This window comes from Barbus barbus (genome assembly GCF_936440315.1).
Source record: "Barbus barbus genome assembly, chromosome: 3".
NCBI classification, from domain to species: Eukaryota; Metazoa; Chordata; class Actinopteri; order Cypriniformes; family Cyprinidae; genus Barbus; species Barbus barbus.
This window is the reverse complement of record NC_136731.1, coordinates 13491696-13508908: the sequence shown is the minus strand read 5'-3', so window position 1 is coordinate 13508908 and position 17213 is coordinate 13491696. Positions and strand designations below refer to the sequence as shown.

General features: G+C 37.1%; 1 protein-coding gene across 1 annotated transcript; it reads right to left on the bottom strand.

Annotated features, from left to right (window-relative positions):
• Positions 1-4140: 4140 nt before the first annotated feature.
• On the bottom strand, positions 4141-13074 carry LOC306846079 (uncharacterized protein). The gene is made up of 7 exons (XM_079379183.1): positions 13059-13074; positions 12224-12239; positions 9161-11070; positions 8328-8421; positions 6715-6764; positions 6465-6539; positions 4141-5007 (listed from the first exon to the last, which is right to left on the bottom strand). Exons 3-6 carry the CDS (start codon positions 11066-11068, stop codon positions 6495-6497), a joined length of 2097 nt encoding a protein of 698 aa, XP_079235309.1. The 5' UTR covers positions 11069-11070; positions 12224-12239; positions 13059-13074; the 3' UTR covers positions 4141-5007; positions 6465-6494.
• Positions 13075-17213: the final 4139 nt, after the last annotated feature.

Sequence of the window (17213 nt, the reverse complement as noted above, 5' to 3'; positions counted from 1 at the left end):
GCTTTGAAAAGTGGATATCTGAAGTGGAAAACATGTTTATTTAATTTCACCTCAGATCTCACATGCATGCATTTTCTTCATGTCACTTGCTGTGGGCTGAGAGAAGTGTCCACTTGGAAGATATGGGCAAAGTCTGAGAGCATATTTACCGATTTAAAGGGGGATGAAAGAAAGGGAATCGACTTCAGAAAGGTTTCCATGATATTTTTTCATAATACCTCCAATTATGGCTAAGAAAATGTGTTTACAGAGGTAACCGTTGTATTTCTGCTTGCTCAAAAGTGCCACCTACTGTCAAAGAGTAAATCTGCTGCTTTTTTGCCATCAGTGTTGTACATTTTAAATGTTTGATGGAAAATAAAATCAATTTGGATAATAAGTTATCTGGAATAATTTAACAGTTTGATTCATAATTAAAGTATTTCAAATGGGTCGCATATACACACAATGTAACTTTTAGACTAGTCAACTAGCAATATTTCCATTTAAATGTCAATGAAATTAGTTGTAGCTTACGTCGCTAGGAAACAATGGCTGTTTTCCAAAACCTGCCCTGCAACTACTGGCCTCCAGATCAACCCCAATTTGATTTTTTATTACTTGTAAATAAATAGAAATTAAATTAATTATTAACTAATTTATTTAGTTAAATTAAACACACACACACACGCACACACTCACACTCACACTTACACACACTCTCACACACATTTTTCAAAATGGGATTGTATCATCCATGATAGAGGTCATGCTGCCTTAGAATATTCAAGCTGACCATTTGGATCAGACATTATGCCTGCTTATAATGTCACTTTGTATAATAATAATGTTGTATAATGTCTTATTATATCATTTTAAAATAGTGTCATGCTATAGAATGTTCAAATGTTCTCACTTAGCCAGGAAAATCAGATCAAATCTAATTATCAGTTAACTCTTGGACAATCACAGAACAGAGTTGATCTGCAGGAGCCTGATCAAGGCTCACATAATAAGTAATAGGCAAAGTCAGGTAGAGGCAGAGGTCTGAGCAACACCAGCACTATTATTGGATCAGTGAACTCACACACTGCTAAGAGACAAGCACACTATTTCCACCACAAACACAGTGGATGTCAGCAGGGACCTTGGCAGCCTGGTACAGCTAGTGATCTGATTGGGTAATGAGGGGGATGAGTCATAAGATTTGACTAGAGGAAATATAAGGACATATCAGAGACTATTCAGACTGTGAATCTGTGGATAACAGGATGTCAGTATCTAAATGTGAGAACTTAATAATAATAATAATAATTAGTTACATTTATATAGCGCTTTTCTGGGTACTCAAAGCGCTTTTACATAGAAGGGGGGGAATCTCCTCAACCACCACTAATGTGCAGCATCCACCTGGATGATATGACGGCAGCCATACTGAGCCAGAACGCCCCCCACACACCAGCTTACTGGTGGAGAGGAGACAGAGTGATGAAGCCAATCAGTGTATGGGTATGATTAGGAGGCCATGATGGTCAGAGGCCAACTTAAACTAAGGCCAGCCTTATTATTACTATAGCTTATTCCATTTTTTAAAGATTTGAAAAAATGTATAACCACACTAAATGTGTAACTAAACATTGTAACTCATCCACAACTACTGACATAACATCTAGAGACACCTTAGTCCGGGTACAGGCCATACTGAATTTTAAGTAAATGAAAATAATGCTGTATGAAGGATAAATTTGGTGAACACTGTATAAAGATCCTAAATCTAATGTAATCCTTAAAATTCAGAGTTTTGTCTACTGAAAGTCTTTTGAAAAGCTGAATAATCATTATGTTTTTGAACAGCTGTACAATCCATTGAAAAAAAGACTATTTCTTTCTTCACCTCATTTTCATTTCCTGTCAAAAACTAAATATGGCACTACTACCCTGATAAATCTATAATTTTTCCAATTAGGCTAAATTCAAACTTTACATTTTTGGGATTGACAACCGTACTTTTAGGTGTGAGTCTCGAAAAAATGTCCTGTTCACACAGCTGCTTCCAATAACGCCTCGAATACTGTGGAGGAACGACAGCGGAAACGACAATGTAAGTCAAGTGCGTATTTTATATTCTAGATATCAAATATGGCAATGTAAATAAAACTGTATTACAACCCGAATTCCGGAAATGTACACATCATCTGGAGAAATGTACACATCATCTGGAGACCTACTTATAATTTTCAGCATTCATAGCGCATTCCAAAACCTGCAAGCTGCCCATACCGTATGCACCCCCATACCATCAGAGATGCTGGCTTTTGAACTGAACGCTGATAACATGCTGGACGGTCTCCCTCCTCTTTAGCCCGGAGGACACGGCGCCCGTGATTTCCAACAAGAATGTCAAATTTGGACTCGTCTAACCATAGAACACTTTTCCACTTTGAAACAGTCCATTTTAAATGAGCCTTGGCCCACAGGACACGACGACGCTTCTGGACCATGTTCACATATGGCTTCCTTTTTGCATGACAGAGCTTTAGTTGGCATCTGCAGATGGCACGGCGGATTGTGTTTACCGACAGTAGTTTCTGGAAGTATTCCTGGGCCCATTTAGTAATGTCAATGACAGAGTCATGCTGATGAGTGATGCAGTGTCATCTGAAGGCCCGAAGACCATGGGCATCCAACAAAGGTCTTCAGCTTTGTCCCTTACGCACAGATATTTCTCCAGTTTCTCTGAATCTTTTGATGATATTATGCACTGTAGACAATGAGATTTGCAAAGTTTTTGCAATTTGACATTGAGAAATGTTTTTAAAGTATTCCACAATCTTTTTACGCACTCACAGATTGGAGAGACTCTGCCTCTCTAAGACATCTCTTTTATAGCTAATCATGTTAAAGACCTCATATCAATGAACTTAATTAGTTGCTAGATGTTCTCCCAGATGAATCTTTTCAAAATATCTTGTTTTCAGCCCTTTGTTGCCCCCGTGCCAACTTTTTTGTGACCTGTAGCAGGCATCAAATTTGAAATGAGCTCATTTCGTGGAAAATCTTTCCATTTAAACATTTATGTTCTCTGTGTTCTATTGTGAATAAAATATTGGCTAATGTGATTTGAAAGTCTTTTAGTTTTAATTTTATTCAAATTTAAAAAACGTCCCAACATTTCCGGAATTCGGGTTGTATCACATTTGAAATGACAAAAGTCCAGTCGAGGTGCGAGTTTATCCTTACATGTTTAGGGCTTCAATGGATCATACTTGATCCGTGATCCATATGGACCAGGTCCCGATTCATGGATTAGTTGCAAAGTTTAACTGTCATGGAGTGATGCACGTGTTTCTAAGTCTTGCCAATTTAGCCATTCAAGCGAATTTGTTCCATTCAAATGCAAATGAAGGGAATGATAACCCTCTACTCGTACTCTGTTTTCTGTGGGCACAACCTCAAAGCCTGGACACCTTTTGAATCAAAATGTAGTTCTTTCACACTTATCATTAATAATGTTTGAACTTTATCAGTTAGGCTACCAGTTTTTGCTGGTGTATCAGCAAAGTATTCTTAAAGTAATAAACGGAAAGTTACATTTTTCTCACACCCCCATTTTTTATGTATTTATTTAAGTCCGGTTCCATTCACACAGCAGGGCTTTACCGGAGATGTGATCTTGAAAATTTACGGTATTACACAGTGATTTGGTTCAGTAACCTTTTAACTTTAGCAACCACCAAGCAATACTATGGTAACATCCTACCAATTGGAGAGTATTGCAGTAAAAAAACACTCAAAACAATTTAGCAGCTGCAGCAGAATGCCCTATAAACAACCCTAGCAACTCCTCTCAGAAAACCTTTTCAACTGGATAGTGACACCGCTGCAACCACCCACATCCCAGTAGCATTGTGATGGTGAGTTTTTCCAAGAGTAAGTCCCACTCACAAAGTAAATATCTAGAGTGCTTTAATCAGCTGCGGTGTGCAGTTACTGCTGTTTAATATGAAATTAATTTAACCATAACAGAAGCAAAGACAATATTTTTCAAGAAATGCTCACACGTTTGTCTGCGGTCTGAAGGTTGTTTAGCACCAACACCAGGACTTAGGTGCATCAACAGATTGACTCCAGTGCCAAATAAAGGACCGTCACACAATCAAGTGTTAGGAATGTAGAATAAAAACATTTATTGAAACAGAACTCGAAACATCACAAGGCATCAGGTGAAATGGAAAATCCTACAGATGCTGTGACTCCTTGATTCCCAGGCCACGAGTTGCAAAATATAACTGAAATCAGATTCATATTTAAAGCACCCTGTAGCTGTTACAAACATCAAATTATAATGTGCCTTTACTGCATTTATACAAGGTGCTAAAACACACTCTTTCCTTTTAAAGGAGGCTGTTCATTGGCAAATAAATACACACCTATGCATTAAACATAAATATAAATAAATATGTTCACATAATAGTGCATACGGTACCACTGGAGAAGACTAGTTCATTCAGCATTTCAGTTTTATGCAATAGAGACATCGCTGTTAAAGAATGGACAGTTGGTGCAACATATTTAATGAACAAGACGCTTAAGTGCATATAAGAATAAAATTAAGGAGAAAAATCAAGCGCTTCTGCTCAGTACGCTCGTACTGTCACTTCAAATGAAACGAGACTCTCGTTTTTATCTCCACTGTTGGTTAGATTTCCGTACCATTGTAAAGGGTTTTTATGGGATTCAACCTGAAGCCGACAGAGATATTTGGCCTTCAGTCAACTTAAATGAAATGGAGATGTAAAAATCTGCAGTGGAATGCAATGAAAATCATCCAGCATTGTCCAAGGGTTAACAGGTAAAAGGCAGCGGCCGACTGCAGCACAGACAAGCCACATCCAGTCCCGAACATTCAACTGCCTGAGAGTCCATGTAAACACTCAATCGGTGAAGTACTAATTCAAATGGAACAATCTGTAAACACATTAGGGATCCACTCCACAGCCAGATAACCCAACATCTGTCAAAGTCTACCTGCAGAGGGAGATCAAAGAAAAATGAAACATCATTACACCATAAAACACAGCTTTAGTGTTTGAAATGATCATTAATGCTGAAAACCTGACTTCATTAAATCTGTAGCTGACACCAAACAAGAACAGAGTTTGTCAGACTTGCATAAGAAGTGTTATTATATCTATGTTATGTCACTGTTTTCCAAACCTGTTCCTGGAGGCACGCCAATATTACACATTTTCAAACTGGTCCTAATTAAACACCTGATCAGCAACTCGTCAGCTCGTTAGTACATGCCTGGATCATGTTTAGGCACAAAATGAAATGAAATGATATCCATCATGCCATTTTCATTGTGATTTTTCCCCTCACTGTTATTTGTTTTTTTTATATATCCCAATTTTCTCATTGTCAATTCTAATTTCTATAATACAGTAACTCTGTAAATATAAAAATACTGTAATTTGTATGAAAAAAAAATCCATCTATCAAAAGCGGTACTACCAATTCTACCATGATCTATGAATACCTCTAATAATACACCGTTTTAGCATTACAGTAGTTTTTTGCACATAATGAGATTTGGTGGCAGTGTTGGGTGTACTGTTTTAGCAAGTAATTCATTACTGTATGTAATATGAGTTTTTCCCCGTCAAAATGCAATGTACACTCTTAAAAATAAAGGTGCTTCAAAAGGTTCTTCAAGCGATGCAATAGAAGAACCATTTTTGTTTCCACAAACAACCATTCAGTCAAAGGTTCTTTAAAGAACCATCTCTTTCTTACCTTTTTATAATCTGAAGAACCTTGTTTCAACCACAAATAACCTTTTGTGAAACAGAAAGGTTCTTCAGATGTTAAAGGTTCTTTATGGAACCATTTAGACAAAAAGGTTCTTCTATGGCATCGTGAAGCACCTTTATTTTTAAGAGTGTAAGGGATTACTCTTTACTCTAATTTTTCTGTCATTTAATTAGAGTTACTTCATGTAATGCCATTAAATACTCTATAGACTATAGCAGTGGTTCTCAAACCTGTCCTGGGGACCCCCAACCACAGCATAGTTTGTATGTCTCCCTCATTTAACACACCTGATTCAACTCATCAGCTCATTAGTAGAATCTGCAAGACTTGAAAAGGGTGTGGCCTATGAGAGAGACTCTGGCTGGGGGTCCCCAGGACAGGTTTGAGAACCACTGGACTAAAGAACAACAGTATATATACAGATATAAGCAGATTTAACGTCAATGTAACATCTGATGTCAAAATGCATGTTTTTAATGTAACTTTCTCTCTAAATACTTGGTCAGTTCAAGAATAATTCAATGATCCTAATAATGCCTGCACACATTTTCTTTAAGAAAAATATAACTAATGTCATTCTTCTGATTTTGAGGTGAACAACCAAAAACAGAGTTCTAAAGTCAACATAAAATGTCTAAGGCCTGATAAGTGAGATACTTGCAGTAAAATACCTTCAAAGACATATCAGCACCTCCCAAATGTCATCTGTTCTTCAATCTGCTAACGCTCATTCTGGATGTTTTATTCTGAGAAGACAAAAACATGAGTGATCATTATCAGCAGTGAGGATGATGCAAGAGGAAGACAATAAAGCGGAGAAACCCAGTACTGCAGTCTATTATACTGCAAACTCAAGTCATTTTTATAACTTAAACTCATTGTTTCTGAGAAACTCCAGCTAGAACAATATCTCTGAGTCACCTTGTGCTTCGGGCATCTTATCGTGAAGTTCTCCTCATTGAGTGCACTCTCTGTGGAGATACAACAGCGCAGATAAGCACCTCATCGAGATATAAAAAACAAGTATCAATGCAACAAACCAGAGAAGAGTGAGAAACTCCAGAACAGCTGGACATGGGAAACAAACTGATGCCTTACAAGGAGCTAAAATCTCAACGGGGCTTTTCACGCTGCACTTAAACCTGGTTATTGTTCTAATCTCCGCTCTTAACCGCAGGTAAAAGTATGAAACCCTGCTTCAGAGCACAGTTAGCACTGCTTTTGTTTGTACAGTGTTCAAATTATGTGGTGTTAGAATGTTACAGCTAGATGCTTAGCAACAGAAAGCCAATTGTGTGCCTCGTATTCATGTGCTTTGGACAGTCACAGAAACAGTGCGTGTTGCATAAATGGTCGTTTCATCTTTTGTGTGCATGTTAAATAGTGGTCGAAAAACATGAATTGGAGTGAAGAAGAGACTGATTTAGTCTTATGTTTACAGTCCACTGAAAAGTCCATTTAGGAAAGACCTGATAATACAGTCTGTAATAATACGAGGATGTGCGATTCTAGAGCTTTTACTGAATCAGATTGCAATCAATCAAGTAAAGTGATCAGACCTAGGCTGCGTCTGAAAGCTGAAAAATGCTACCTCCACAGTTTTATGTTACCGTAAGCAGCCAATTGTAATTGGTATATGCAAGGCTTCTGGTGTTATTCACTTGCACTTATTTTTAGTTGTAAAAACAGATTGTTATGTGGCTTGATTTTGATTTCATTTTTTTTAATCACAGTTTTACTGCACTTTGTTATCCTTCTAGGTATTTATCTACAGCGGCCAATTAATTGGAAGTCTCACACATATTCAAAAAAATAGCTTACCTTCCCTTTAGCAAAATTAAGTGGATATAGAGGCAAGAAGGGACGTCTAAATCCAATGATCGTGTCACATGAAGTCTACTGAGATACCTTCATATGATCAATTTTTAAAGGGAGGATAAATAGATAGCTGTCTATGATATCCTGTGTGATCATTTTTATGACAGTTGAGCTCAAAATTAAATGTTGGTTGAAAGTGGTCACTTTGTGCGTCAGTGTATGTTTTGTACAACTTTTTTTTCTACTTTTGTTAAAATAATTTTTATAGTAATTTAATATTCACCTAGCTATCACCAAAGCACTCTCTATTTTATTGTAGATCATGAGACCATTATGCTGCCTCAGAAGTCTGTCCGAAATCAATTTCAGGGGGCACCTTTGTACCTCATTGCCTGATAGGGCAGCAAGTCAACAAGCCAGCTGCCTAAGCCTTTGGACGCAGCCCTGAAATGCATTTGTCATTCACCACTGCCTTGAAACAAATATATATATATATATATATATATATATATATATATATATATATATATATATATATATATATATATATATATATATATATATATATATATATATATATATTATTTTTCCCCAGAAGAACCATCAGTGCAACCAAACTGACACTGTAGTTTTGTACAATGTACATTGCATTATTTTTGGTTTCCGTCTGCCTGGTCTCATGAGAGAGAGAATACAGGCAAACTGATGACCATTACCTGACTGCAGGGCACAGGGGAAGTGGTACTTATTGGGGCAATCTTTGAAGAAACATCCCAACGTGGCTCCAACCCTGTGACAATGTGAACACACCTGCAACAACCAAACAAAACAGCACTTTACAGCTTCAGAAGATTCAAAGGCAGTGTAATTAGAACTATAATAGTCAGACAATAGTTGAGACAAAAATCCCACAGCATCTGTCAAAAACATGTCCATTCACATATTTAACCAAAAAGAAACTTACAGAAGAGTAATAGGGCCAAGTGTGTAAGAGTGTAATATATATATATATATATATATATATATATGTATGTATTTTAAGCTTATAAAGAAACAATGCCACAATGTAAAAAAAAAAAAAAAAACAGGATCATAAAAATCAGCTCTCACTTTCATAACACAAAATATGTGTTCTTTTGATATGACCCAGACTTTTCTTCATTAGATTCACTAGAGAGTAAGGAGACTTACTATTCCTTGTGCAAGCTGGATGGCTTCCTTCAATCCGTATAATTTCCCTTTTTTCTTTACCATCACTTTTTATCAATTTAACTTATTCCTTGCTGAACAGAAGTAACAATTTCTTTCAAAAATAATGAAGAAAACAAATGTACCAACCCCAAACTTTTGAACAGTAGTGGATATTGTTGAAACATTGGAACAATGTCACAACGCAAAAAATCTTCATGATCATAAAAAAATAAAAATTAAACAGCACTCACTTTCATAATGCAAAATATAATTTATTTTTCTTTCGATACTTCGAGAGAAACATGAACCAGACATTTCTTCATTAGATTCACTCTGACAGGGGAAGAGAAAGACTTACTGTTTCTTGCGCAAGCCGGGTGGCTTCCTCCAATCCGTAGAGTTTCCCTTTAACCAAAAAGATGCCTGCAGTCCAAATGCTACAGTCCTCATGTATCCAGTGCTCACTACACACACCAGACTCCTCAATGCTCTCTGAGCAGTTCTCCTTCCTCTGCCGTTTGACAGACTGGGATCCACCATCCTCCAAACTGTAGACTGAGTCCAAATCGCTGCAGTCAGGTTCCTGCTTTTGGGCAGGAGGACTGCTGTCGGATTTACAGATGGCCTGAGCTCCAGTGGAGTGGTACGGCCCATGCAAGTCCCCGAGGCCTTCAACATTGCCAGCTCTTCCGCACAGGCAACAGAAATGCCTGACCTGCAACCTGGCGTCAGAGCCAATACGGCCCAGCTGTAAACAGGACGTCTTTGGGATGACCCCTGAGACCACCTGCTGCGACCCTTTCTTCGTCGAATAAACATCCTCTTCCCTAAAATTGATGATTGTGCAGGATGAGAACTCCATGTGAATGTACGGGGCGAAGCTGTCCGGCCTGGTGTCCTTCTTCTCTTCTTTGTGGTTTGCATATTTTAGTTTGATCTCCGGCTCTTGAGGTGAAAACATGGATGAAGGTCCAGATGATCGAGGTTTTCTGCGTCTTCTCTTTGCCGGGCTTGTTGCCGATTTGCCAGCAGGTGGCGCTCTCACCCGCTTAGTGGGTTTCTTGGGTTTGGCTCTTGGTTTAGGCCTCGGTTTTGCCCGCTTTCTGCTCTTCGAGGCCGGAGTTTTTCGCGGATGACTTGACGTTGAAGACGAAGCCCTACTCTGTGGAGACTTGAAGACGCTTGTGTTCTCAGCATCTGAGGTAGATGGGAAGTTTTTGGGAAAAGCAGCATCCATGCCTTGATCGCTGTCTTCTGGAGATATGGGAATACAGACTGACTCCATCCAAGACAGCAACGACTTGGATTCAGAGCCGGTCCTGTCATTATGGGCTTCAAAAACAGGTTCACCCAGGGCATAGAAATTGTTCACATTTTTGGGAGAGCAGTCCATTTTAACTTCTTGCTTTATGGAGGAACTTATTTGTCTTCCACAACTTCTCTCATTAACTATAACGCTCCGAGTTCGTAAATGGCAGTTTGGAGGCGTCTTGCATCTGGAGTTGCTTACTGGCACCTCGATGATGTCACTGTCATGGTCACTAGAGATGTATTCGATGGAGCACGGAGATGTTTTTTTAGCACCGGAACATTCGGATGCGAGCGTTTCGATGGCAGTTTGCTCAACCGCTGACCTGGTGGAATGTAGTGTGTATGCAGCCGTGCTGGCGTCCTGAGGTAAACGCGATGAGCCCTTAGTTTGTGACACGCCTGTGTCACTCAAGTATGCTTCACTACAACCAGTCAAAATATCTTGTGGATGTCTCTCTAATACACTGTGCGCTATCCTTCCTCCCAGTGTGCTGTTTTCTAATACAGAATCTGCTTTTTTGTGACATTTTTTAGTTTGCGCCAACATATCGTCCATTTCGACACTGTAATCACTATCATCTGTAAACACTTGGTCTGTGGGTGGGCACTGAGACAATATCTGAGCCACAGATGGCAAGCCATTGATCAGTGGTAAAGGTATAGAGTAGGTGCCATGGGATGATGTGCCACAAGTCCTTGTCCCATGATGCTTCGATCCTGGTTCTGGGTGATCTGGAGAATTCAGTTTGCTAGGCCGAGTGTTATACCGAGACTCGGACATGTTAATGCTCTTGCTCCCTGAGCTAATGCCACACCAGCTGGGCTTTTTCACCAGATCCAAAGCCTCCATGGAGTTTGTCTTTAACGGACTCTGCCTGCAACCCACGGACAGATCCAGAGCTGAGGAACGAGACTCCTGAAGGTGCATGACATCAGCCTGGTTAAGAGGGTCCATAACTGAAAGAAATCAAGCAAATTTAGGTGTCAATAACCAGGCCAATGCAGATCCTGCAGACTCTGGTAACTGTACTATTCTTCTATTATTGGATCTGAGTGCTGTTTTCGATACAGTAGATCACCGCATCCGGTTGAAAAAACATTAAATCTTTAGGTTGGCATTTGTGATGGTTTGCATTGCATCTCACAAATAGGACTTTTTCTGTGGGAATTGCTGAATTTTCATCAAGCTCAGTTCCCATCACTTGTGGGGTACCCCAGGGCTCTATTTTGGGTCCAATTTTACTGTCCCTATATTTGTTCCATCGTCGTTTTATATTTCAGTCTTATAACGTTTCATACCACATTTATGCAAATGACACTCAGCTTTATTTCCCTCTAAAATCAGGTTCTGATTCAGTGTCCCCATTGCTGGCTTGTTTAGGGGACATCAAGAATTGGATGGAAAATATTTTCCTTCAGTCAAATAAAAAAAAGACTGAAGTTTGGCCCTCCACTCCAAACCTTTTAAATAATTGAGCCTTACTCTGGGCCCCTTTGAAGAAAACATCCAGGAAAAAGTTATTCATGCATTCAACCAGGCTGGATTACTGTAACGCTGTTTATGCTGGAATAAACCAGTCATCACTTTAAATCATCTTTTAAAACATTTTTTTTTCCTCAGGCTGTTACTTAACTTTAAAACAGCTTTTTCTCTCTCTTTTCTTTGTTTGGTGATGTTTTTTTATTATTTTGTATTTTTTCTTTTTTTAATTTCCTGTTTTATAATTAGTATTTAATGATTGTAAAGTTTAAATGCCCTAATGCTTTTTGTTGGTTGATTTTTTTCTGATGTTTTGGCTGTGCTGCATCTTGGTAAGCACACGCTGCTTTTAAGGTGCTTTATAAAAAACCTGACCTCGACTCTGTTGGAGGGAGAAAAAACAAAACAAAAAAAAAACGACATAGTAGACGAGTAAAAATAAATGACATCATCATAATAATAAAGTCATCAAATTTAGCTAATAATTTAATAACCTGAACAATGTGGACTCTGCTGGGTATATTACAATACGTTAGTAAAGTACAAATCAACAGTAAACGAGCAAAAACATTTAAATAAAAAATAATGATATCATCATACAATTAGTATAATAATTTTTAAATTAATTACCTGCCAAATATGGTCTCTGCTTGGTGTATTGCAATGTGTTAATAAAGAAGAAATCAACATAGTAAAGTAATAATATTAATAGTCATGATAATAATAAAATCATCACATTCAGGATTTAACAGCCTGGCTTATTACAATATGTTAATAAGGAAAAATCTACACAGTAAAAAAATTAAAATAAATAAACTGAGCAACATAAACTTAAGTAAAATAATAGAATAGAATAAACAAATAAAATAAATAAATGAAATGCACTACAACAGATACAACTTTGACATACATTTAACAATTAAAAAAAAAAAAAAAATTATATATATATATATTATATAAATATATAATTACAACTTTAAGAATGTTACACCTGTATTACTGTTATCCAAAATAAATAAATTTAGCATAACTATGCTAAACACTGATTCATAATTCAGTAGAGCAAACATGCCTCCATTTCTTATAGAGCTCAAATGTGATCCAGACATGCTAGATTGACAGGTTTTCAATATTTCAACAGAAAGTAAACTTAAAATAAAGTACTCCTTAAAAAAAAATACAATCTCTTCTGATTGTGCTCCCAAAGTGAATCTGAAAGCAAACGCATCCTATACTGACACAGATTAACACACAACCCCAAACCAGAGGAGCAAAGTAGTTCTGCATGTCCATATTAATAAATATGAGGCACAATAGTACCTGTCAATACTGTTTATAATGGTTTGATGAGTTGTAGAGCGCCATGTTGTGATCGATCTATTGATTGCTATTGATGAAGTCAGAGCTGACTCACTACCTCAGCTAACGCTAACCAGCTGTCAATGTAACACTAGTACACACTTACCAAACAAATAACGCGTCCCTTTACTACCCAGAGTTACTGAGCATATTATCAAAGGCACGGGGCTTTAAAAAATTAATTTGGTCTAAAACACATGTGTATTAATTATATAAAAGAGTAAAACTACTGTCGAAAGCTGGACAAGGCAGTTCTTCTGTGTGAATCCAGATAAACATGGCGACCGGAATACGCAGCACAATAGAAATGCTTTCAAAATAAAAGCGAATTGATCGGCTATTTATCATGTCTTGTGTTTCTTCATTTGGCGTACTCATCTCCATAAATATAATAGCATATAGCCTAATGGAAAGAAAATATACAAAAGTTAAGTTTCTTATGTTTTGTATCTATTTGATCAAAAACACAGGGGGAAAACAAAAACTTTACTTTTGTGAAATATTATTGCAATTTAAAATATCATGTATTCCTGTGAAGCTAAATTTTCATCATTACTTGAGGCTTCAGAAATCAATCTGATATGCTGATTTATAATCAGTTGTTGGATAATAAATCAGTTTATTAGAATGATTTCTGAAGGATCATGTGACACTGAAGCCTCAAGTAATGATGCTGAAAATGTATCGCTCCGTCACCGAAATTATTTCACAATATTACAGTTTTTTTACAGCATTTTTGATCAAATAAGTACAGCCTTCACAAGCATAAGAGACTCCATTACAAACATTAAAACTATACTGATCCCAAACTTTTGAACAGTGTAGCTTAGAATAATAAATAGCTAAATTTAAAAGTTACACATTTTAAATAACTAAGAATGGTAATATATATATTCAAGTGAACGACGCATTATTGTACCATCCCAAAGACACACAAAAACACTTTCACGGACTTTTTCATTAACTGTTCCCATCTGGTGGAATGACCTGCCCAATTCAATCCGAGCAGCCGAATCCTTACCCATCTTCAAGAAACGGCTAAAAATTCATCTGTTCCATCTTTACTTGACCCTCTAACTCTAGCACTATCTATTCTAATTGTATTTTATCTATGTCTTTTTATAAAAAAATATATATATATATATATATATATATATTAATAATAATAATATTTATCTGTACTGCGTTAGGCTAACTGAGACTTGTAATAGCACGTTGTTGCTCTTTTGTTGGTTTTGATTGCTTCTTATGTCCTCATTTGTAAGTCGCTTTGGATAAAAGCGTCTGCTAAATGACTAAATAAATAAATAAATATATATATACATAAACTATTGTAATGGTAAAAAGTGACCTGAAGAATGTTTCATGATGGAGGCCTGTATATATTTCAACCAAAATCAACACTAATATAACTATAATCCTCAGTATTTTATTACTGTCATTTTATTTTTTTCACAATGAGTTTTTATTGCATTCTTTGCTTCATAATGCACATATCAAATCCACATAATTATGACATATCACACATTGTTTGACCATAAGGTTACGTTTATTGATGTAGAAAAATAACAACAATCACAAAATCTTTCCCACTAGCTAATAACCTAATAAATATATACAAAATTAATGTTCTGTGTGAATCAACAGGAAAGGCACGAATATACACTCATCATCGAATTCACTTTAAAGTCATACAAAAACTGAGAACGTATCATATATTTATTTGCTGGTAAAAGACTAAACCTTTTAATCGCTTTCTGTTAATTCAATACATCTCAGTGTCTTTTAAAATTTGATTTGGTCCTTTACAGTTTGTAACTGTAATCCCAAATCAGCTTGGCATCAAGAGAATGTGTCACATAAAAGCGCCTCTCTGAATTACTTGATTCTGATTGGTCAACAACAGCATTCCACTCCATGCTCTCTTTCAATAATTTACCCTCAAACTAATATGCTACACACATTGTTATGTATTTGTTTAAGTAGAGTGGATTAACCCTCTGGTTGTGTTCGGGTCAAATTGACAAGAATTTTTTTTTCTTTTTCCTGAAAATACTAGTTAACGTTATCGCATTGGACTCAAACTTACTGACTTTGCGCACATAGGGTACAAGTATTTCTCATAAATTTTTTTAGAATTTTCGTAATTTTTTGTGGGTTTTATTTCACCTAGTCACACTCGTTGTGTTCCCGGTCAAAAATGACCGGACTCCGAACAACTGCTTATAAATCTGTCATTATGCTATATTATCACTAAATATTGGATTCATTCTTTTTGTCAACTTGTTTTCTTTCATTTAGGACTGGTTTTGTGTTTCTATTTGCTTCTGATTAATCGTAAGCCTCATTTATCTGAGAGTAGGCACCTAATTTTTTGAGTGAAAAAATTATTTTTTATGAATAATTTTCACAATATTAAACAAAAAATTATAAAAATTTGCACTGTTTCTCACACTAGTGTACTTTAATGTTTAATCAGGAAGTTTGCTTTTAAATGCTTTTATTTTGTACAAAATTGCAAAAAGTCACACTCGTGGTGTTCCCGGTCAAAAATGACCGGACTCCAAACAACTGCTTATAAATCTGTCAATATGCTATATTATCACCAAATATTGGATTCAATCTTTTTGTCAACTTGTTTTCTTTCATTTAGGACTGGTTTTGTGTTTCTATTTGCATCCGATTAATCGTAGGCCTCATTTATCTGAAAGTAGGCACCTAATTTTTTGAGTGAAAAAAGCATTTTTTATGAATAATTTTCACAATATGAGAGAAAAAATTATGAAAATTTGCACTGTTTCTCACACTAGTGTACTTTAATGTTTAATCAAGAAGTTTGCTTTTAAATGCTTTTATTTTGTACAAAATTGCACAAAGTAACACTTGTCAAAAATGGCCGGCCATTGAAAGTGAATGGGGAAGAATGAAAGAAACAACTAGTGTTCAGGAGCATGTTGTGCTTGCAAACAAAGACCTTGGACCTTTGCATGCGTGGATGCATTTATACTCAAGCTATCACACACACACATGCGCACACACGCACGCGCACACACACACACACACCCATCCATCCATGCATACAAACTATTTTATTACACCTATTTCATCCTACCCTGAACTGCATGCAATATCCTTTTATGAATAAAAAAGGATCTCTCTCTCTCTCTCTCTCTCTCTCTCTCTCACACACACACACACACACACACACACACACACACACATGCTCAGACTGCCTTGTCTTTAGCCTGCATTGACCTCAAAAATAATCTTTTCTTTCACCACATATTCTAGACTACGGAGCCCCTTAGAGCTCATGGTGGTGGAAAGATTTCAGGGTGGGTGAAAAAAATTCGGGGTGGGAGGAAAAAATATTTTTCAAATCTTTTGCGTTCTCTCGCAAAACTTTGCGTTCTCTCGCAAAGATGTTTGCGTTCTCTCGCAAAACTTTGCGTTCTCTCGCAAAGATGTTTGCGTTCTCTCGCAAAACTTTGTGTTCTCTCGCAAAGATGTTTGCGTTCTCTCTCAAAGATGTTTGCGTTCTCTCGCAAAGATGTTTGCGTTCCCTCGCAAAACTTTGTGTTCTCTCGCAAAGATGTTTGCGTTCTCTCGCAAAGATGTTTGCGTTCTCTCTCAAAGATGTTTGCGTTCTCTCTCAAAGATGTTTGCGTTCTCTCGCAAAGATGTTTGCGTTCTCTCTCAAAGATGTTTGCGTTCTCTCTCAAAGATGTTTGCGTTCTCTCTCAAAGATGTTTGCGTTCTCTCGCAAAGATGTATGCGTTCTTTGTGTTGTCTCGCAAAGATGTTTGCGTTCTCTCGCAAAACTTTGTGTTCTCTCGCAAAGATGTTTGCGTTCTCTCGCAAAGATGTTTGCGTTCTCTCGCAAAACTTTGTGTTCTCTCGCAAAGATGTTTGCGTTCTCTCGCAAAGATGTTTGCGTTCCCTCACAAAACTTTGCGTACATATTTGCAAGAGAACGCAAACATCTTTGCGAGAGAACACAAAGTTTTGCGAGAGAACGCAAACATCTTTGCGAGAGAACGCAAACATCTTTGAGAGAGAACGCAAACATCTTTGCGAGAGAACGCAAACATCTTTGCGAGAGAACGCAAACATCTTTGCGAGAGAACACAAAGTTTTGCGAGAGAACGCAAACATCTTTGCGAGAGAACGCAAAGTTTTGCGAGAGAACGCAAACATCTTTGCGAGAGAACGCAAACATCTTTGCGAGAGAACGCAAAAGATTTGAAAAATATTTTTTCCT

Bases quoted from the DNA above. Each gene is read 5' to 3' on its own strand.
- LOC306846079 (XM_079379183.1), bottom strand. From the start codon at position 11,068: ATGGACCCTCTTAACCAGGCTGATGTCATGCACCTTCAGGAGTCTCGT. The intron at 6,765-8,327 runs GTAATGGTCATC...GTATCTCCACAG, and splicing joins CCCCTGTGCCCTGCAGTCAG to AGAGTGCACTCAATGAGGAG. The intron at 6,540-6,714 runs GTGACTCAGAGA...TTGTCTTCTCAG, and splicing joins TAAGATGCCCGAAGCACAAG to AATAAAACATCCAGAATGAG.